Source organism: Pezoporus wallicus, unplaced genomic scaffold (assembly GCF_028554395.1).
Source record: "Pezoporus wallicus isolate ANWC-B61680 ecotype Strahan unplaced genomic scaffold, APGP_CSIRO_Pwel_v1 contig_3817, whole genome shotgun sequence".
Lineage (NCBI taxonomy): Eukaryota > Metazoa > Chordata > Aves > Psittaciformes > Psittacidae > Pezoporus > Pezoporus wallicus.
In genome coordinates, this window is record NW_026635157.1 from 1486420 (window position 1) to 1508330 (window position 21911).

The window sequence follows — 21911 nt, forward strand, 5'->3', positions numbered from 1 at the left end:
CTTCTTCGCATTGCTGTTGACTTTCTCACAAAGCATTAAGGTTCATATTTGATGCACTTGTTAATATGGAATATTTAATTGTCTGTGTAAGTGACTATGTCTGAACTCAGCCACTTTTCAACTACATTAAAGTCAACATTTAATTCTTTTCTACAATGATCTATCTCAATAGACATATCCAGTAAAATAAAATAACTACATTTCCTCATTTTATAGTTTACAATAATTCAGTTTTGTTGTATGTCCATCTATTTCCAGAACACAAAACTAACTGTAGTCATACAATTCTTTAATTTGTATATATTTATCATCTGCTTTGGTATCTGTGTCCTGACCAAATCGAATAATCGCATTTCTTATCAAGTTGTCATCCACAGACATCTGAAAATTGTATCGTTTTCATTCAGGTGCTTAACTTAGCGTTTTCGAAGAATCAGCTTTGAAAGTCATCAATCTTCCATTAACCATCAGAGTTTCTCAGTATTGTTAAAAATATGTTTCATGCAAAAAAAGTCCCAAATATAACAGACCAAAAACAAAGAAAAAAAAAATCAACATTAAAATTATACCATATAAAAATCTGAGGATTGGAGCATTCCTAAATTTTGGAGATTCCTGATATTCATTGTGAAAACTAAATGTAGTTGATTCTAGATATTCACAGCAGAATATTTATGGGCATCCATTATCTGCAATGTATTTAAGAGGGAAACAGTTAAAATCAGGTCTTACAGCATTTATCACATAAATCAATATCTTCTATTTTATTGATCCTCATACATCCTCAATTAATTCTGGGTCTGTGTCATTAAATATCTTGGTTATTTTCTTTTGTAGGGGTGTTATTATTGCTATTTGTTATATTTAGCAGCAGTACTTACAATTTCCAACAGGGAATTAACACTGCATTGTATTAAAACTGTCTAAACAAATAGCTCAAAGTCTTTTTGTGTTCAGGGAACTCATATTTTAGAATGGGGTGTGGAAAGGAAGAGAATTGGCAAAGGAAATCTGAAGTACACTCATTAAAATACTAAAGCCTACAGTTACACTGTCAGGCCTAGCTAGTTCCTCAAACTAGCAGAGAAACAACAACGAATACTTAAAACCCCTCATGTCTACATTAATATACTAATGAAATTATGTTTATTAAAAGCCTCTTGACACATTTCTTCCTTATTGAAAATTCCCACCAAATACAAGTGCTTTTGAATGTTTAAGGAAGTTCTTCAACATAGAAAATCATTAAAGGAAAGACAAAGGAATTTTCATCTCTCTATCTCTGGACATTTTGGGGCTTGAAAAGTTTCAGAGAAGGAGGAGATTTAGTATTGTTCTGAATCAATTTGCTCTGGCTAAGGAAATGACGAGAAGGAAACTATTCCCCCGTCTGGGGAACCATGTGGTGTTCCAAGATAAGGCAAGCACTTGCTAATTCGAGTCCACAAGCAGGAAACATGATACATACATTTCCTTTCAGGCAAACAACTCAGTTCCCTGGCAAGCACGGAAGTATTGCTTCAACTGCTAAATCTCAAACATTCAGAAACCCATTGCTCCTCTGTGGACATACAATTCTGTGTTTGTTATTTGGATGTTATGGATAGAAACAGTACTTTCTCTCCAATCACATGGCCACCAAAGTTTTGGGGTAAGGATTTTGTTTCTTTTGCTAGAATATTGTTAAAGTAGATGCTTGCATTAGCTGGTGATTGCCTTAAAAAATTCATCTACATACTTTAAAGCCTCATGTTGGAAGAACCAAGTAATGAATAGATTTTGTATTTCTTGCAGGGCAAAAGATTGTTTTCCAAATGTTTCTTTGACAAAGTTTTATAATGTTTTTAAGCTCATCAAGACAGCAGGAACTTCCAGAGCAGAATTGATTGTTTGACAAAGTTAATTACTGAAGTCAGTTGAAAAGGTGACTATTGACTTCAGTATGTTTCAGATCAGGTAGATATTCTCAACCATTTAATGGATGTACCTACATGGCAGACACGATCTGTTTCATCTTCTGATAGCAGAAACTAAACATGCTGCAATCTTTGGAATAAACTCTTAGTTCTCCAGAATCAAAAGTTATTTTTAATTTGTTGTGGTGCCTCATGATCAGATTTTCCTTACTTTTTCCTCAATGTATATTTTGGTTATTATTCATTAAGACTGTTTTATTTCACACAAATCTGGGAATGGTTCATTTACTGAAACATACAGAGTGTGAGGTGGAAGTATGAAATGCTGAAATTCATTCAAGGTTCTGTACAACAGCTGTGGAGAGCCCTTCCCCCCCAAAAAAAGCTCTTTTTTTTCTTCCTATAGTTAACATTAATATATATTACCATTTAGCATTAGTGAATAAGATGATCTGTTTTTGTCTATTATTTTATTGCTATTGGGCAGTGACCCCTCCAAGAATCTGTGCATGATCTAAAACAAAAAAATAATATACATTAACAAAACAGGACTTTTGTTGCATAAAAGTACCTGGGAAAAGACTGGAAAATAACTATACAAGAAGATTGAAAGAAGTTCCTTCATTTCCTTAGCATAAGAAATAAGAATCTGTCAAATGCCTTCCATATTTCTTGCAGTGACACATATTTTCCTACTGAGAGACCATGAGCAACTCACTTCATTTTTGTGTCTAAAGACTAGGATAATGGACATCTTTAGAAATATTTGAAGATCAGCTGTGGAAAAAATATTGACATTAGTGTCTCAGAGTCTCTTGTTGTCTGGAGGTTGCCTGCTGGACTCAGAATAATAACTATAATATTTATAGAGTGTAACTCTAAAATGGCTCTTTCAGAACAAAAAAGAAAGTGCTTTCATCAGCACGTACTTTAAGAGTCCTTGTGTAAAATGTACATCTCCTTGTTACTGCAGGTTTTTCAGGGTATGCTTTAAAGGTTGTTTCACTGTTTTTGTAAGCCACCCACTATGTAATGCTGTGAGTGTGAATACATTGACAAGGTGCAGGTCCTTTTCCATGCCTGTGTGACTTCTCAGCAGCTCCTATGGACTGGGCTTAAGTATAAACTTTAAAGTGTGCGCAGACATTTGCTGAGAAGAACTAACTGAGAAAAAATGAATGTTGTAAAAATTGTTAAAGCAGCTATTCATAATGATATTTAATCTCTTACAATTTTATAAACCATCTATTGTCTAACTGTTGGTTCCCTACTCTGGAAAATATATGGGCATCCTGTTTTCTAAAGCTGTCCAGTTTCCAGTCGTAACTTCACACAATAGCATCTTAAATGTGACAGTAAGAATTTTAAAACAATGAACAAACTAAACTGTCCACTGTTTGTTTATGTGTAGGAACATACAAATCTTTCCACAACTGCTCCAGGCTGCTGGAAGTGTGTATGAATAAAGCTGTGTATATAAAACCAAGATATACATATCTCAATTTAAGTCATGCTGTGTGAACTGCCTAAGTAGTCTTAAGTCCTCTCTATATATTCATGCAAAACCCCTAGCAAATAATAGTATAAAAAAAATAGCACATTTTTTTTTTTGCAAGGTCAGCGTAGAGTAAGTGACAGCCTGGAGAGTTGATAACATGCTTAGGTGCAGATCTTGCAGGAATTCTTTTTTGGCATTTTGTCTTCACCATCATCATTCTCCAGTATTTTTTAAATGCTAAATTATGCAGCAGAGTAAAACAGAAGAAGCAAACAAGTAGTTTTGCAGGCCCAAAGTGAGTTCTGTTGGAAAGAAAAAATAAAACCCAAATATTAACCTCCTCTTCTGGTTTAAATTCATGAGTTTCATGTTATAGCTCCTGGCCTTGTAAGCAAATACCCTCTGTGCAATGTGTCACAAGCATAGAATTTGAATTCTGATTCTCACTTTGCAAGAGCTGTTCCCTACTACAGGTGCTGCGCAGTCTGTGTAGACATGAGTGCCTGTTTCAGACAAGTTGTCTGAGCTCCTGCAAGCAGGAGCTCATATCTTTCAGGTGCCAGCTTCTGTGCCAGCTTCTATGTAACCTCTGGTCACCCTCTTTTACAGTGGGAATCCACAGTATGGTACTTCAGGAAAGACAGGATGGGAAGCACTTAAAGCCAGCATCTGCTGAGCTTCAGTGCTGTTGGTATCACATAGAACTGTAGACAGAGAACTTTTATTTTATTTTATTTTATTTTATTTTATTTTATTTTATTTTATTTTATTTATTTTTTTATTTTAACTGGTAGTTTCAAAAGGAGGTTTGGCAATAACTGAGTGAGAAATTCAGTTTGGTATCCATCCATCAGCTACTTATCGCATTTTTTACTGTTTTAATATAGTCTTTATTGAGTTCATTTTGATTTGTAGGTTAACAGTGAGAGTAAAGATGTTTCCATTTTAACCACGAGTGCATTTCTCGTAATTCCTAAAAGCATTTTCAGTTGCACACAATTAAATATAATACATGGCTTTGAGACAATCCTATTTCTGCAGTGCAGATAATAATATACTTTAGGATCAGGAAATTTAATTTAAATAGTACATTTGATCATTATGACAGCAGCAGAGAGAAAAAGTGTAAGCAGATATTAATCAACATATCAGCTATTCTTCAGTCTAGCTTTACTCAAGTATCTATTTAAAAATGCAAAAATATACTTTAATACCTTAAGAACATTAAGGACAAATTTTATTTTCTTGAATCAGAATCCAGGGTGTTATTTATCCAGTGTGTGGAAACCATGCCACATATCAGCTGGCTTCTAGCGTTTGTATATATTGCAAACTCCCTGGCACTAATACTTCAAACATTATCACTTGACCTGATGACCTATAAATGCACTCATGCATTCAAATATAATGTAAAATTTTGCCTTGTCTGTCCCTCAAGCCACTGGCTTTCTCCTCATTAAAATACGTCTACTTGAAAGAAGTCAGACTATATACTGTGCTGGAATATCTGTCATATTCTAACATCTGACACAGTGTTGTGGTATCATGTTACTGGTGTAGCAATAATGGTGGTTAAGGATTTTGCATCATTCTCTTTATGAACTAAAATATTACTTGTGAAAGGCAAGTACAAACAGTAACACAGATATCAAATACAGGAAAGTCCAATGTAGACAGCCATGGGACCTGTTATTTCTCCTGGGATCCTTCATTGGTAGTAGCCGTGGGAGAATAGAAGCCACAGCAGCAAATCTGGTCTAGTTCTTTGCAAGTAAGAAAAAGATGAATTTGGCTACCTGTGTGATGACTAGGTTAAGCCTGTTGGTTTCCACTCTAATGACTGTATCAGTGCCAATTCCAGCATAACTGGGTGGTCTCTTCGCATTCCCTTTTCTCCCTTTCACACACTTTCTACCCTTGCAGTCTAGCTCTAGCAGCAGCAAATAAAGACTCAGCTGTCCTGCTGGAAATGTGAACACACAAAAGCCACAATTTGGAGCCACTTGTGGAACTCTTGATAGCACATGTGACAGTGATAGCTTCTACAAGGCTACTACTCTTCCTATTTTGATGGCTGGAAAAGACCGGTGTAAATCAAAGTACCCCAGAGGGCCTTTATCAAGGTAGATTGGGGCACTACTAATAGAGACTCTGTTTAGCTGAAGATGCAGTTCCTTTGCTGGCAGATAGGAGGAACTGAATGTGTGACATAGAGCCAATATACGTGCCCTACAACACTGGAGGTTTTTTTCTTAGTAAAGAAAACCTACAGGGTTGAAATCTGACAAAGCGGGAGGAAAACCTGAAGCTCTGGATTCAAGTGCAGTATCAGCCTCAAGGATGTGCTTCCTGAATTGCTATTTTCCTTCTTCTGTTGCATCCCCACTTGTTACTTTTCAGAATTTCACCCTAGAATTCATATACTTCCTGGTATTTTAATTTGTGACAATCAGCCAAAAAGGTGATTGAAGATACTCTAAGTTGATCAACTGGTTTTTTTTTCTTGCAGTTGGTCTCTTTTTTGTCATTTCTCTGTGGTTTGGTAAACCCCAGTGATTTTAAAAGCGCAATGATTTGCAGCGTATCCCACATCATAAGGAGCTCATGGCACAAGAAATAAATCTCTTCACAAGAGATACATTCTCTTTCTGCAGAGACTTTGGGTTAGATCAATGATGCCTGCGAAAATTTGGACTAAGTAAGCTTCTTTCTTTTGAAATCAGTCTGCTGGATTCAGACAACGTCAGACTTTACAGGCTGCTGTTCTTGGAAGCAGTCCCAATGGGAGAAGAGGGGCAAAATGTTTTCCTCCAACCTCATAATGCAGTCCTGCTCTAGTGTTTTAGGGAATAATTCCTTTCAGTGCTTATCCAAGTAGCAGGATATTGTCCTGTTCAGAAAACAGACTGAAAGAGCATGGAGCATTTTAGTGTGCCAGTATGAGTATTACCATGACCCAAAACACCACACAATATTTTTGATGACTAAGGGAGCAGTTCTCCATTCATAGTACTATTGGGGACAATAAATTAAAATTGCATTCCAGTGATAATTGTCTGTCCATTTTGATTTTTTTTATCCTTATTGCCTTTTGCATTTAGTTAAAATGTCATATAAACAATAGATAAAATTACCCAATAAGAATCAGAATTAAAGCAAGGCAAATTCATCAATATGTGGTGAGAGAAAGGGAAAGGAACAGAATGGGCTTAGCAAATGCTATTGGAAGAAGAGATGATCCATATATCTGAATTCATAATATATATAAACATAATTATTATTTACATATATATATGTATGTATAAAATGCCATCTTCATACTGAATCTGCATCTCCCCATCTGGGATACACTGACTACATTTGCAGCAATAACTTTCCTGCTCAGACTTCCCAGGATGCTTTATCATGCACTACCTTAACAAGTGTGGTTGCTTAACACTTGAATTTCAGAGTCTGAAGTCTGGGTTATCAGGGATACTGATCCATCAGTCAGGACCTGCAGCTCAGGGTTTTGTCTCCTGGTATGTGATATTGAAGGACTCAAGTAACTGAGCAGACTTCTGTCCTCATCTTGATAGAGTTAAAATGAGAGCAAATTGCATGTGAACAAACCCTCCTTCCAGCTCCCCACCTATCTTTTCCAACCCAATAAATGGTTCATTCTTCCAGGTTTGCTATTAGAGGTTTCCTAGAGTCCTGCTAGTTCTCTGTTACTTTCCTAACCTTCCATCTTCTGATTAATATTTTCTCCTTTACTTATTCCACCTGAAGCCTCTAAAAAAAGCAAAAGTTGTACATCTCCAAAGCTACCTTTCCATACTTCTAATAACAAAAAGCAGCTGTCTTTCATTCCCATTTCACAGCCAAGCATATCTACTGATAGTAGCTGAAGAGCTTGTTTTGAAGAACATATAATCCAAATGCCCGCAACAATTGGTTCTAGTATAAGTAAGTGGCATGTGAATTTGGACAACCCAATGTAAAGTAGTCTAATACAAAAACTAATAAAATAGGAAGGAGGGATGCATTCACTCATTAGTTTCTGGAAGACAAGACAGATGGTTCCTCCACATTGCAGGTCCCTATTTTAAAAAATAGAGAAACTTCCCTGTGTGGCTTCATAAGAATATTGTCAAGAGAAAGACAGTGAGGTAAAATGTGACACAGAATCGAACAGAAAGATGGTTCTGGTTTTGCAAATGTTTTCTGCAAACACACTGGGCTTTTTCAAGTGGATTTATCTGAGAAACAGATATACAGCACAGATATAAAATATAATACATTTAAAAAACACTATCAAAGACAATGAGATCTTTACAGTAATGGTACATCATCAAAATGTTTAATAACTTGTTTCTAGCCTTAATCTAGTGTTCCTCGAAGTACACTGCTCCTCAGTGAAATGTTACATGATGCCACCGATTTAGCAGTGAAGCCATACTTCCAGATTACTTAACCAAAGATTTCGATTGAATGAGTAACTTCTTTCATAATGAGGAAGATTAACAGTGATTTATCTGGATAGTGAATTTACAAAAATCAGGATGATAAAAATCTTGTACAGCTAGGCAGAGATTTTAGGAGAAGGACCAGTTTGGTTTGTCTGTTACAAATGCCACACTCTGGGACCTCAGACAGACCCTGAGAACATAGTACACAGAAAAAAACAAATAATGGCAACACCAGTGAAACTCAGCTTCACCTAAATAGGAACTGAGACTTTTTTCTTCGCCTCTTGGAGAGGGGCTGTATGGTTATGCATCCTCCCAGGCCCAGCAGCATCCAAGTAACTTTTGCTGCACAGCTTCTGCAGCAACAGAGATTTCCCCTGACTAATGGCAATCTCTTTTGTTCCACTTCAGATGAGATACTGATCCACATGAAAATCCTGTGATAGAGAGGTAGAAAATGTCACATTACTAAATCACTTCTCAAGTGCTCAAGTGGTCAGAATCTGATTTAAGTATTAGACATAATTTTTATAATTATCATGGTAGCTAGAGGGCTGCTGGAGCAGTGGAGACCCACACATACCATCTTTCCTCTGACTGAACCTGTTAAGATATCTACAATGAAGAGGGTTATTGTCCTATCTACCGGGTCAAGGTCACCAGATCTTCCTGTTTCCAGCTCCCCTGACCACAGTGTGAGCTGGCTTGGAATGCGTCACAAGACAGCAGCAGAGCAGCCTAGGTCAGTGACTCAAATAGGACACAGCTTTCATTTAAATAGAGTTAATTCTGAGAGAAATGGCTACAAGGGTGTGGGTTTAACTGAAGAAAGATAAAAGACAGCATGTGATCGTGAGGCATTAGCAATAGCAGTAACAGTGTTTGAAGATCAGCCCTTCAGTGGCAAATGACAGCAGTGAATCTCCTTCTTCTGTAATACTCAGGCTCCTTGGCATCTCCTCTGAAGTCCTCCAGAAATACTCTTATACCAAGCAAGAAATAAATCTATAACTTGTGATGTAACTAAAAAGGGAGACATTGCTCAGCTTCCCCCTTTCAGCTTCAGGATATACCACGTCTCTGTTCCCTCTCAGCTGTGTTTGAAAAGGGCTGATTTGTATGCAGCTTTTCAGTTGGATTTCTTATGCATGTGGCAGTACTGGGCTGGAGTGGCTGTGTCTGTATGTTTCATCATCTTCCGGTATTGCTACAGTGAGCCTGAAGCAACCAGGCAAGAGATGCTGCACTGCACCTCTAAAGCCACTTATGCTGATGCCAAACTTGTAGGAAACCAGCATTTCCTCTGTGCTCCATCAGGGACAGAAGTCAAGGTCATACAGCAAATCTAAGCATGCTCTGCCCACACTGATTTATCTAGGAGGCAGAACTGTGTCTTAGCTTTATGCTGTGTTTTATTTTCCAGCTAGCTTTTGGAGGTACCATTTTGTATCAGCTACTAGACTCCTGTTGTTTTGTATAAACCCTACATAAAAATTTATCAAAGAAATCATATACTGTCTTCTTAAGAGGCAGAATGGCAAATTATTCCAAATTTAATACAATTATGAATATTTTGCTATCAGTTAAGCAAAAGATTTGAAAAGCAAGTGGAAGTTATCCCTTCCATTACTGAAGCAAAGGGGATTATATCAATAGTCAGACCTTACACTTAGGAAGGTAATATATAAATCCATTCCAAGATCTTATTTGCAGCCCTGTCAGAGAGATAAAAGTAAATATTAATGAGGGACTGATTTTTTTCCTTGCCTTTATTCTGGCAAGCCCAAAGAAAAGAGTTTACTGTAGTTGGATGAAAGCAACAAACTATGTCATGAAGAGACCAGTCTTATTCTTGCACTGTCTATTCAGAGCACGATTTCTTTCTTGTGTATAAATTATTCTTTTAAAGTGAGTGTGTCACCCTCAGGCGATGTTTTGTAGCATCCTAATTACTTCTTCTTTCTTGCTTTCCCAACCCCTCCATACAGCCATTGATTTATCAAATACTTAACTGTTGTTACCAGGAAGGACACAGATCTGAGGTAGTCGAAGGAAGAGGCAAAGTTTCTTCAGATTATTATTTAAATATTCACTAAACACACAAGATATACATGTTTTGGCAATTACACCTTCTGTATTGAATATGTGGTGCTGCTTATTGTCACATGAGCTGTTGAAGAAAAACACTCAGTATTTATACACAGCTTCTGATTTTACTATTGTAATTCACTTAACCATGAGTCAAAAATCTTAGTGAACCAGATGAGTGTCTGTGAGTGGTCTCATCTCCCTTACACAGATTAGACTGGAGCATGGAGATGAAGTGAGATGTCCACTGTCACAAAAGATCACAAAGTACAGTGAGGACTAATGACTGACCCTTTTGTCTTTGTAAGGTTATCTTCATGTCATAACCCCATCCTTTTTTCTGGGAAAAAAATAAAAAGAAAATCTGAAAACAAAATAAAAAGAGACTATCAATAACAGTACGGACAACTTCATTTCTTCCTGTTTTCAAGGTAGAAGCTTCACTTCCTATACAAACTTAATAAAAGGTACTTAGATTTTGAAACCTATTGTGTAGTAGTTAAAATTGCACTAAGCAATCCTAAATTATTCACCTAACATAAATTATTCCCCTTCTACTTGAGGATATGGAAAAGAGAGTTTGGTTTTCAAGTATTGAAAATGGGGCAATTGTAACTTAAGATTTATCTGTAAAATAATCTCAACCAAAACTCCATCAACAACGCAAATACATACAGGATTATTATGAAATAATGGCTAGGAAATTTTCAGTAAAATAATTGGGGGAGGAAAAAAAAAATCAGTTCAATGCAATGCAAAACCTTGTTTGGGCTCTGATACATGCTTCCTGAAGCAAACTACTAGGCAGTTTCTGCTTCTTAGCAGAGGCCTCTGCCTTGCTTCCATGGCACCTTATTTGCAGAAGAAAATGAATTCCCTGTTTCAGACATTTGAGTTCACAATCCAGGATCGTAACACAAACTTATAGCATATTTGACCATTTAACTGGCATATGTTAATTTTAAACATTTTGCTTTAAAAAAAAAAAGTGTTATATTGATGCCAGCAGGGTAGTGGAATAATGAGCCAACCAAGCAGGCACATGGCTTCTGTGGAAGTTGCATAAATTACCCAGAGAGAGGATAAATGAAGAAGGAGACAACTGTTGGCTCAGTTGATTTCAGAGTGCCGGAGTCTCTAAGCAAGTAAGACCTGGACCAGCTTGGTGCAAACTCAGCCTCCAGACACCACTGTCTCACTTAGGACAAGCACCAATGTCTCACTTCACACTGAGTCTCCAGCCTGCATCATCTGTCATCAAGATGACAAGGGTCATCAAGAGCTGACTAATACTCCAGGTCTGTAATCATCTCACTTAGAAATTATACCAGAATTTATCGGCTTATGGTTGCACAGATTCTTGTAAATACTACTTAATTAGGTCTTGTAGCCCACACTGAAATTAATATTCATAGAAAAGTTTGATTCAAAAGTGATCTCTGAAACTGATTGATGGTCAAACAGGAAGTGAAAAGAAAAATAACCTAAAATTTCTGAACTGTAGATAGTTGAAGAGTACAGTACTGCCAGTAACCTGGAAACCCTGTGTTTTGTTCTAACCCTGGATGTCTTCTGTTTTCTTAAATGCAGCACATATACTTTGGTATTTCCTCCTTAATTTTAAGAATTTTAGGAAATCCTAATTAAGATTTCACGCCAGTCACCCATGTTCTCTTCATATAGCAAATTATTTTATACTCAGTCTCTGTAAAATAGTTATATCAATTAAGTAATAACTGTAATGCCATATTGCAGTGTAGCAAATTGTGATTTACTGTTTGGATGAGGTGCATGCAGAGACAGTACAGCTCAGGGCTATGCTTTGGTTTTGTGAGGTTAGTTAAGAATGCCTCACCAGAAGATTGCTTGTTGTACATGTGGAAAAGATTAAAATTATGTTACAGTCTTTGTAATGCATTAGGAGCCATAATGAAACTACGCAGTACCAAAGTTTCTATCTCTGTCTGCATAAAGGAATCTTTGCTTTGTTTTATATAGTTATGCCAAAGGCATTACATTAAACATGCTGACATCTCTATCTTAGATGTTCCCTCCTGATTATTACAATTACCTTTATCGTTCCAGTAAAAATCAACTGCCAGTAATATCGAGGGAACATCATCATCTCTGAGATGGTTTGTGCAATACTAAGATGGCATATTCCACTCTTCTGGGTTTTTATCACAATAAATTAGTGTATTAGTAAACAAAGCAAATGCACTCTGGTGCAGGGAGATCATTTTGGGCATCACTGTAGATAGTGAGAAATACGAATTTAAGAACACACTTAGCCTCATGCTTCTCCATCAACACAAATATTTGCAAAAAGCCACAAAACTGTGCTAGCTTTATTTCATTAAGCTTCTGGACACACACGCTGTGCCTCAGTCTACCTTACTTTTTAAGCCTCTGCAAAATGCTGGTCCTAAGTGTTTACGTCAGTGTAATTCACAGTTTTTCTGAGTTTTGAGTTTTTATTAATTTTCTCTTTAATCTTTTGTCAGAATGTTTCTTGTTGGCTTTTTCTGACACCCTATTTTATTAGAATTAAGGTGGTTTAAGCGTTGTTTAGCTTTCCAGCATAAATTTCCAGCAGAGGGCAATCTTGTTCCTGGGGAGGTTGCTCGTTTGTGACTGATCCTCTTAATAAACAGCCGTTGCTTCTGCATTTCAAACCGAGAATTAATCCAAGGGCACAGACTGCATGTTTTTTTCTCCTTGTCATTTACTTAGCAGTTTTTCGGACGCTTCTGGAGCCTGTTTGCTTACATGATCGAAGATAGTCTTAGAAACTGCACAAAATACCGTCAGTATGGTCTTTGAGGGGTCATCTGTTCTACCTTCTTTTTTCAAGACAGGATTAACTACATTACAACAACTCCTGATTGATACTGATTTTTAAAATCTTTAATGGAAGTAGATGCACCACCTATCTGAACTATCTATTCTAGTTCTTACCTGCCCTCACAGATAGAAACACGTTTTTACATTGCCTTTGCTATACTTTTTATTTTATCTGCTGTGGACATAAACCCAACTGTTTAGATATCAGATAAAGTGCAAGAATTACTCTCTGTTGCTGCAGAAAAGAACCTTGTACTAGCACAAGCCAAATAAAACATAGCTCTAGTAAGCTGCATCTGAATGCAGAGCACTGACATTTCTGACAGCCTACCTATCTTACTGATTTTGTTTGTTAGTTCTCATGTCCTGCAGTCTGATTTTCTTGCAGCTTTTTTTCCCCACAGATTCTGTGGATGCCACCGTCCTCATCTGCTTGTTTCCTGGACTTCACAAATACCTGAACCACCTTGTACTGTCCCATGTCACTCACACTTCTCACAAGAATTGTGTATGACCTTTCTTAAACTTCTGCCGTGACTAAGATCACAGCTGGTTGATATTGCACAGCAACAGATTCACCCACCCAACTGAATCATGGACTGCTTACAAATGATTAATGAGAGGTTGTTTAGCTTATACAATTAGTGACAAAGATCGGGAAGATAGTAAGTCAACACTTGTCAGATACAAAGGAATTGCGTTTGTGGGCACAGCATGGCAACAGCAGCACAAAAGTTGGCTACTGATATCAGCTCTGGCTTTAAACTAAGTTCTCTTGGAGTTGGTAGAACCAGCATAAAATAGTTCAAATCACTTCAAACATTCTGTAGTAGAGAAAAGTGGTAGCTTTTTGGGCCTAGAGTATTTTTTCCTTTCCAAACTTACTGCCCAGAACATGTGAGGAGTAGTTGCAGCCTGTTCAGCTTAGAGATACATATTTGCTATAGCTGCAGAAAGATGCTATGAGTTTGTTCAAACTGACGGACCCAGGCTACTTCCGTTTCATTTTGCATAAATGAGGCTGTGTTCTGAACATCTACTGTGACTTCCCTGAGCCTCACTTGAAAAGCTGAGACATTGAAACTCTAGTAATATAGTGTCTGAATAATTCTTATTAGTCAGCTTACTAGATTTGTCATTTGTAAAATGCAATTCATGCTTTAATACGCTAGCTGGTGCTCTACACTAAGCTGTGCAATGTTCAGTTATGAATTCGCATATGTGTTTGTATGGTTTTTATACCTGCTTTTAATACTGAGCTTTCATTTCAGGAAAAAATATAGGGTGACACAGAGGCTCAGATGGATTTTTCCATGTCTGAGATCAGTTGTCAAGGTTTTTCAGTTTCAGGTTATGGCAAGCTGATGGCATGTGTGCAAGCATGTGTGCATGTAAGGGCAGGAATGCTTACACAGACAAATTTTGAGTCACTGGCATGTAAAATCACATAAAGAAAAGAGAGCTCAAAAAAATGTGAGAAGGAAAGCATGAAAATGGAAATAAAATTCTACTTATAAAATTTTGATTGAAATTATGAAAATAGCTCTTTTGCACTATACAACATGGTGGTATGTTCTGATACATCTTATTGCTAATACTGCTGAAAACAGTGAATTTGCATTCTGCATGCAAGCTTGCATGGAATAAATTTTGCATGTCAGGTATGCAGTGCTTCATGCTAGTTTTGGACAGGTGAAAGGAAATTAAAATGGTAGAATTACTCTGAGTTGCTGAAGTAAAATTGCAGAATCCTGGTCTAACGTAATATGAATAAAACATCTCTAGCTAGCTGAGTTTGAATGCTGAACAAGGCCATCCTTGACTGACAAGCTACCTTACCTCTTCTAATAACTTTAAGATAAAACTACTTCATTATTTCTCTTTTAGTAAAGCAATAAAAAAAAATTAACAGCTCCAAAACATAAAGAAAATTGTCATATTTGAAAGTCACCCACTAGAAATCAAATAAAATGTGTAGGTATCATCTCACACTGTGAGTGTTCTTTGCCTACTTGTGCTTAGCAATAGCATGAGCAGAACAGATGCTTGGAATGCTGTTTCTTTATTAGCTTTATCAGCTATTATTGGCAAAGATTCAGTTCAAATTCAAGTCATGTGTGCACAGCTTGACTAAAAGATGCTTCTCCATTTCTCTTCCCTTTGCATTCAGTACATTGTCCTATCTTCCCCCACCCCACCCTGGTTCTTGTTCTGTGATGCTGTCATTGAAGCTGCTACTGACGTGATTTTGAAAGGTACTGCCATCCCTTCATACACATGGCCAGCTGAAAAGTTTACAAATGCATATTTTGTAAGTATGGAGCAAGGCAGATCTTGTGTCCATTTTAATTTTATACCTTGGGGAATTTATCATAAGGTTATAGGAACAATGCAAATCAGGATTTTCTGACTTTGGGGAGCAAAATGCTGTTCCAGCCTGTTGCAGCCACAGCTGAGGGCAAGAGGGAGATTCCTTGGGAAAATGGATCCTCAATACAAACATATTTCAAATTCAAAGGAATGCCTTGCTATCTGATGTGGTCCATACACATGAAAGGAAAATTAAACCCTCACAAAAGTAAGGGATTGACCTGAGTACGTCTCCAAGGATCCTGCTAAGCTCCACAGTAGAGGCAGGATTCTCCATCACAGAAAGCAAATCTGTTATAGGAAGATTTTTGTTGATCCAGGGACTGACAAGTCTATGTGGGTACTGTGTTGCTAGATTTTAGTGAGGTGTATCCTAATATAAGGAGAGAGAGAATGTAGTTCACTTCTCAGAAGATTTACGGTTTGTATGATGTCTGTTTGGCCTTGCTGCTGATGTTCAGGCTGGATGTGAAGAAATTATTTCAGAGCCAAATGCTAGGAAAAATACCTTATCAGCCAGTCTATCATCTTTACTAATAACATGTCCAAATTTCTCCTGTGAGGATTCTATAGAGTGTTAAGGACTTGCTAGAGGCTATCAACTTGGTAGGATATATACTAGCTCTTAATATATACAGTTGACGGAAAGTTATGAAAGTTTTACAGAAAGCTGCAACAACCGACAGAAAGCTTTTCATAGCGGGGGCAATAATCCCCTGTACAAACCTTTAGTACTTCATTTGCTTAATGCTGCATGCAGAAATCAGAGAGGAGAGAACAGAGGGACTTCAAAATGAATTGCCTGATCTGGATAGACGCTGTCCTAACAGACACATGCTGGCTTAGTGTTCAGATCTGGGGGTAGCATCCTGAAGTCATAGGTGTTACTGTTGGTTCTGAACCTTCAACCTTTTTTTCATGGACACGTTGGAGATACCATAGATAAGAAAGGTAATGTAGCTAAGATATTCAACAGCTTTGTTTCCTTATCCTTTTATTTTTGGATTTGTGTCTCAAAGTCTGTCCTGAGACAGAAAAAATCCTTTGATTGAAAAAATCCTTTGTCCTTCACCTCAGTTGGTGTTAGAAGTGAGAGAGGAGAAAATTGACCTTTTGGTTATGGCATAATCAAATAAAATAAGCAGTGGGAGGAGCCTGAGAAGCATACATATCAAAACACATTTAGGCAACCAGCACCTAGGGAGTTATTGTTATTGGAAGCATCCCTACTTTATCCCAATTTCTTTTTTCCTTAAAAGCAGAGGACAGAATGACATAAGCAGTTCTCAGGAAACCATAAGATATTACAGGGGCCCCGTGGGAGACAGTTTATGTTGGTATTGCTCTGACTCTCCTGAAAGGCTAGTTCTGCCCTGCCAGATTATGGAAGAGAAAAACAACCCCCTGAAAGTCAGCTGTTCCCCTCAAAATCCCAGGTGCAGCAAGTCCCACTCTGCCTTTGATCTTTTTCTCTGTTTGGTAATATTTTCTGCAATGTACCTCAGGGCTATGATCACTGGGCATTCTAAAGAGGAAATCAATGGGCGTAGATTTACAATTCTTCAACACTAGTTTTTAGAACTGAATTACATTTCAGTGACATTCATCCTCTGCAGGGAGCAAACATAAAAGCAAGTTTGGCCTATTAGTGTGATCCACAATCCCCACTGAAGCCACAGACAGTCTGGGAATAGAAAGAATAAAGTGTCTGAAACAAATGGGTCTGGTGATATTTCTAGAACCAAAAAGAATAAATGTAGGTCCAAATGGGAATGAGAGCATTTGGGGTACTATATGGCAACTGCAATAGTCAGTATAAAGCCAGGTGAGTTTCCTCACGGAATAATTTGACCCTCTATTTTTCCATTCATATATAGAGGTAAAAAAATAAAAGAATCAAAGAAGAAAGAAAAGAAAAGAGAAGAAAAAAGAAAAGAAAAGAGAAAAGAAAAGAAAAGAAAAGAAAAGAAAAGAAAAGAAAAGAAAAGAAAAGAAAAGAAAAGAAAAGAAAAGAAAAGAAAAGAAAAGAAAAGAAAAGAAAAGAAAAGAAAAAAGAAAAGAAAAGAAAAGGAAGGGAGGAAAGGAGGGAGGAAGGGAGGGAGGAAGGAAGGTAGGGAGGGGGGGAGGAAGGAAGGGAGGAAAGGAAGAAAGGAAGGAAGGAAGGGAGGAAAGGAAAAAAGGAAGGAAGGAAGGAAAAGGAAGGAAGGAAGGAAAAGGAAGGAAGGAAAAGGAAGGAAGGAAGGAAGGAAGGAAGGAAGGAAGGAAGGAAGGAAGGAAGGAAGGAAGGAAGGAAGGAGGGAAAGGAAGGAGGGAAGGAGGGAAAGGAAGGAGGGAAAGGAAGGAAAGAAAAGACATTATCCAAAGGGATAATTGTTTGTGCTGTACCTCTAGCACAGGGTAACAGCACGTGGGAAGGACTGAGGAGCTGCACTCGATACTTTTGTCAATTCCCTCATCTCCTTTTAACAGTGTGAAATGCTGATTTGATTGTGAAGCTGGTGAAAATTATGGCTAGAAGGATATAGGGACAAATCCTCACCATGGTGCATGGCAACCCCAGAGCCAGGTATGCTGATGCGGCTTGCTGTGCTTCTGCTCATTCTCCAGGCTGCTGAGCCCCACAGAGATCCTCTTTACCTCCTGCCCACTGGAACTGAGAGCCCAATAGGAGCTGATATATCAGATGGCAGCACAGAGCCCTGTACCTGGTGTATCCCTGTGCAGTCTCATATATAATAACCTAACTAGCATTCCAGCTGAGATGCAAAAGAAATCAGCCTAAGAAAGGACTAGTTCTTGCTCCACTTACCCATACCCATGGTTGGACAGCAGTAGGGGGTACTCAAGACTGCAGCCTTAGTACTTGGGAACTGCTGTCTTTAGGATACCCCTGGGATTTACTCAACTGAAGGTCACAAAGTCCTGGCTCTCCCTCCCCTCCTCCAGGAGTATGAATAGGAAATTGCAGTAACAGAATGTATTAAATCTATTAAAATGGCATAATAGGCTATTCCTGACCAAAAGGGACCCACTAAGGCCTGCTGTGTCTCTGAAGATGTTGATAAAGGGCAGAATGATGACAAAGCTCTGATCTGCAACCAGGAGTTGCAGTGCAGGATGCTGCCTGTGGGTTCTTGCAAAAAGCAGAAAAGGCAATCACCCTTTGACTTTAGCCTGCCTAGTTGAGAGTTTCTTAGATGTAAAAATGAGGGCTTGAAGAAAAATTATATTTTAGGGTCAAGTCTGATCCACCTCCGAACAAAAGGGCAGCAAAGTGCCCCCAAGAGGGAGGAGTGCTCTGCAATGTTATCCTATGCATTATCCTCTCCAGTCTTTATTCTCCCATTTGAAAAGGATAATGGTTATAAGACTATCTGAAAGCAGAGGTTACAAGCAAGCAACAGTAGGATTGTATAGCCTTCCAAATATCATGGCTTAATTAGAGGGCCTCATGGAACTTCAAGGTTATCCTAAAAGAAATACAAGGTGAATAAACCTGGATAGGAGATTCATAGTGATGTCAGTAATTCATGATAGAGTTGGACTTGCATGGAACCACACCCGCAAAGGCACGCTGGGAGAACGTACTGCCCCTTTGTCAGGGTCTGATGAGCAACAGCAAAGGCTGTGTTCCAATTTAATGGTGCTTGGAGTCCCCACCCAGAAACCTGTGAAAATTTTATGCTAAACTTTCTGGTGCTCAAGGAGCTAATTTTCCCCAACTGCAAATATGAATCACACAGCTAACAATTTTTTACTGAAGGGAGAAAAGTAAGAAGGTAGGTAAGGAAGGAAATAATAACTAATTCTTAAAATATAATTATATCAGTAATTATTTACATCTCCCCTGCTGAAAAGAAAGTAAATGTTTGCTTTCCCCCTCCTGCAGTGACCTGCCTTAAGTTTAAGGCTTGGTAGGCACTGAGGCCTGACTTGAGCAAAGGCATCTGTTGGCACATACTAGGGTGCCTCTGCCTGCAAGCTGGTCCCACTAGCTATGCCTAGCACCTCTCCTCTCCCTCCGCTGTGTGCTCTTCTCCATGGCTGTCCAACAGCCACTTGCTCCCTTTGCCTATTCAGCACCTGCTGTGGCTAATTCTCACAGCTTGGATTCAGTGTCATTATTTCTGAAAAAGGACTGTTTGTGCAGCACCATAAATTCAGGGGAAACTCTTTAACAGCTGTTACCCTGCAAGAAAATGTTGAGCCTACTCTCATCTTGGCCTTTTTGGGCTCTAACATTCTGATCCCAGTCCTGGAGTTTCTGCCTTCTGTTATGAGGATGAGACAGGCACAGGGCTAGCTACCCTGAGCTTCTGTACAGTGTGAAAGTTACTCACCTTTCTCTGTCTAATGAATACAATTTCCTTTTTAGTACAAATGCTTCACAAGCATGATAGGACATTATAGCATAAAGGACAGATAGAATAAACATGTTTTGAGCTGTTGTGTTGCTCTTTTTCCCTTATTCCCTCTTTGCTCCACCAGTAGTCAATGTGGTATTCCTTATTGTTAAAGATTCAATTCCTTTTTAAATTTTGAGGGGATCTATAAAGGTTTTTTGTTCATTTCAGGCCTTATCTAGGATTAAAGGTGTATCTCCAAACTTTTTAGAACAGCAAAAAAGCTGGTGCTCAGTTGCAAAAGTAGGTGAAGTTTTCTGAACAGTCCTATTCTTAGAAATATACAAGGAAATAATCTCATTTGAGAAACCAATCCTAGCCATGTTTTTCTTTGTTTTCAGATCTCTTGATTCTTGAAAGCATTTATAAAAGAGCTAGAAATTTATTTTTCTTAATGGCAGACTAATGTATCTTTAAACTGGGCATTGGGGATGGGAAATATTCAGGTGATTTACCATTACTAATGTTTATCTCTGACCATTTAGGATATACTAATTTACATTAATTAATATGAGGATTTAAAGTAGCTGTTACTCAGCAGTAAAAGGATGGAACATGTTCTTGTTCTTTAATAAATATAAGGCTTACTCCTTTAGAAACACAGTAGAAGCTACATCACTGTTGTAATAGATGAGTTTACGAACACATAGACATAGAACATCAACATCTATAAACATAATGACAAGTTTGCATAAATCCGGACCTCATATTGCTCACAGAAGCAAATGCCTGGCAGTTTTATAGCACACCTTGTTGCTGGTGGGTGGCTGATTCTGGAAGAGACTGATTTTTCCCTTGCATTGGTACAGAAACTGGTATTAAACGCAAGCTACTTTCTGGATCTTGTTGAATTATGCAAATTAAAATAAAACACACCATATAGTGAAAGCAATCTGAACTGCTGGTTTTGTGTTGTGAAGTTTGTGTATTACGTACAAAGACCTTAGGGTTTATTCATCTTTTAAGGAGGCTGCCATCTTCAACTCATTTTCTGGCAGGAAAATCCCTCAGAGTTAATGAAATAACTTTGCTGTGTATTATTGTTGTATTTCAGAACAGATAACAATAGCCTTCACAGTGTCCATGGTGATCGGACTGGTGATTGGAGGTATTATCTGGGCATTGTTTACTTGCTTGTCCCGTCGCAGAGCTAGTGCCCACATTTCCCAGGGGAACTCCTCAACCTTCAGCCGTCGGTCCAGACCCTCCTCCCATGGCAATACTACTGGCAGGACTGGATTTTACCGCAACAGCAGCTGTGAACGTCGGAGCAACCTCAGCCTGGCCAGCCTCACCTTCCAGCGGCAAGCGTCCTTGGAGCAGGCCAACTCTTTCCCCAGGAAGTCAAGCTTCCGCGCGTCTACCTTCCACCCTTTCCTGCAGTGTCCTCCTCTCCCTGTGGAAACAAACAGTCAGCTGATCACCCTCACTCCCACAAATGCCACCACAACCCTTGTAGGAAGCACTACCAATAGCTTGAGCCGACCTGAATTCCACTGGTCTAACAACAGCCTCCGCATCTGCCACTCCACACAAACCCCCCCTCCTGCCTATGAAACCATCATAAAAGCTTTCCCAGACTCCTGAGCTGGGTCCCTGAGGCAAACATGCATGTGCATTTTATGAGGAATCTCAATCATCTCAACAATTTTCTGTGCATGAAGAAGATCTCTGAGGAGTCTCCAGCTGCCATTGCGGAGGGAACATATATTGCCCAGAGGCGGGTAGCGGTGATTTCTTAGTGCACAATATCCCACTGTCCAAGGGATCACTTATCTTTGCACTGCTGGCTCTAATTTACTGCTCTGCCATATGCTTCCGTATTTATAGTGTTGTACCTTTAACTGTAACCAGTGTTTCTTTATTTTAGATGAAAGAAAATGGTGCCACAAGAAAGATCATTTCCTGAAGAAACAAGTCACCTTAGGGATTACTGATATACATGTTTCTGCAAATTTCATTATTCTGTTTCTTTAAATCAAGCAAGCAAAAAAAAAAAAATCTGGTTCTATGTATTTTTCCAAGGGTGTTAAATCCTATATCCATGGAAGAGCTTCTGTCTGAGGAACTGTAGACACAGAACTTGCAATGTCACAATCCTGGCTGTGGTTGTAGGCATCCTGTTCTGCTGATTGTAGAGGATCTTAAGAGACTCTGTATTAGGGTAGCTTGTATAAAATTCCCCACAGTGTGGGGAAAATGTTGCAGTACATGAAGCTTCATGCAAAGAGAAGTTTTTAATAACTTACAAAATTCATGGCAACATTTATAAAGACTTTTGTGTCTTCAGCCAGCAGAACAGGTAGACACATTTTAATAGCTGGTAAGGCTTGTATGGGAA

General features: G+C 38.4%; 1 protein-coding gene across 1 annotated transcript; it reads left to right on the top strand.

Moving 5' to 3' along the window:
* The first annotated feature begins 1484 nt into the window (after positions 1–1484).
* Positions 1485–21577, top strand: MYCT1 (MYC target 1). Its single transcript, XM_057406037.1, has 2 exons — positions 1485–1651; positions 20625–21577. The coding sequence occupies exons 1-2, from the start codon at positions 1600–1602 to the stop codon at positions 21155–21157; spliced, it is 585 nt and encodes a 194-aa protein (XP_057262020.1). The 5' UTR covers positions 1485–1599; the 3' UTR covers positions 21158–21577.
* The last annotated feature ends 334 nt before the right edge of the window (positions 21578–21911 follow it).

Excerpts from the sequence above, each read along its gene's own strand:
- MYCT1 (XM_057406037.1), top strand. The coding sequence starts at position 1,600 with ATGGATAGAAACAGTACTTTCTCTCCAATCACATGGCCACCAAAGTTT. Across the intron at positions 1,652-20,624 it reads ATGGCCACCAAAGTTTTGGG|AACAGATAACAATAGCCTTC; the intron begins GTAAGGATTTTG and ends GTTGTATTTCAG.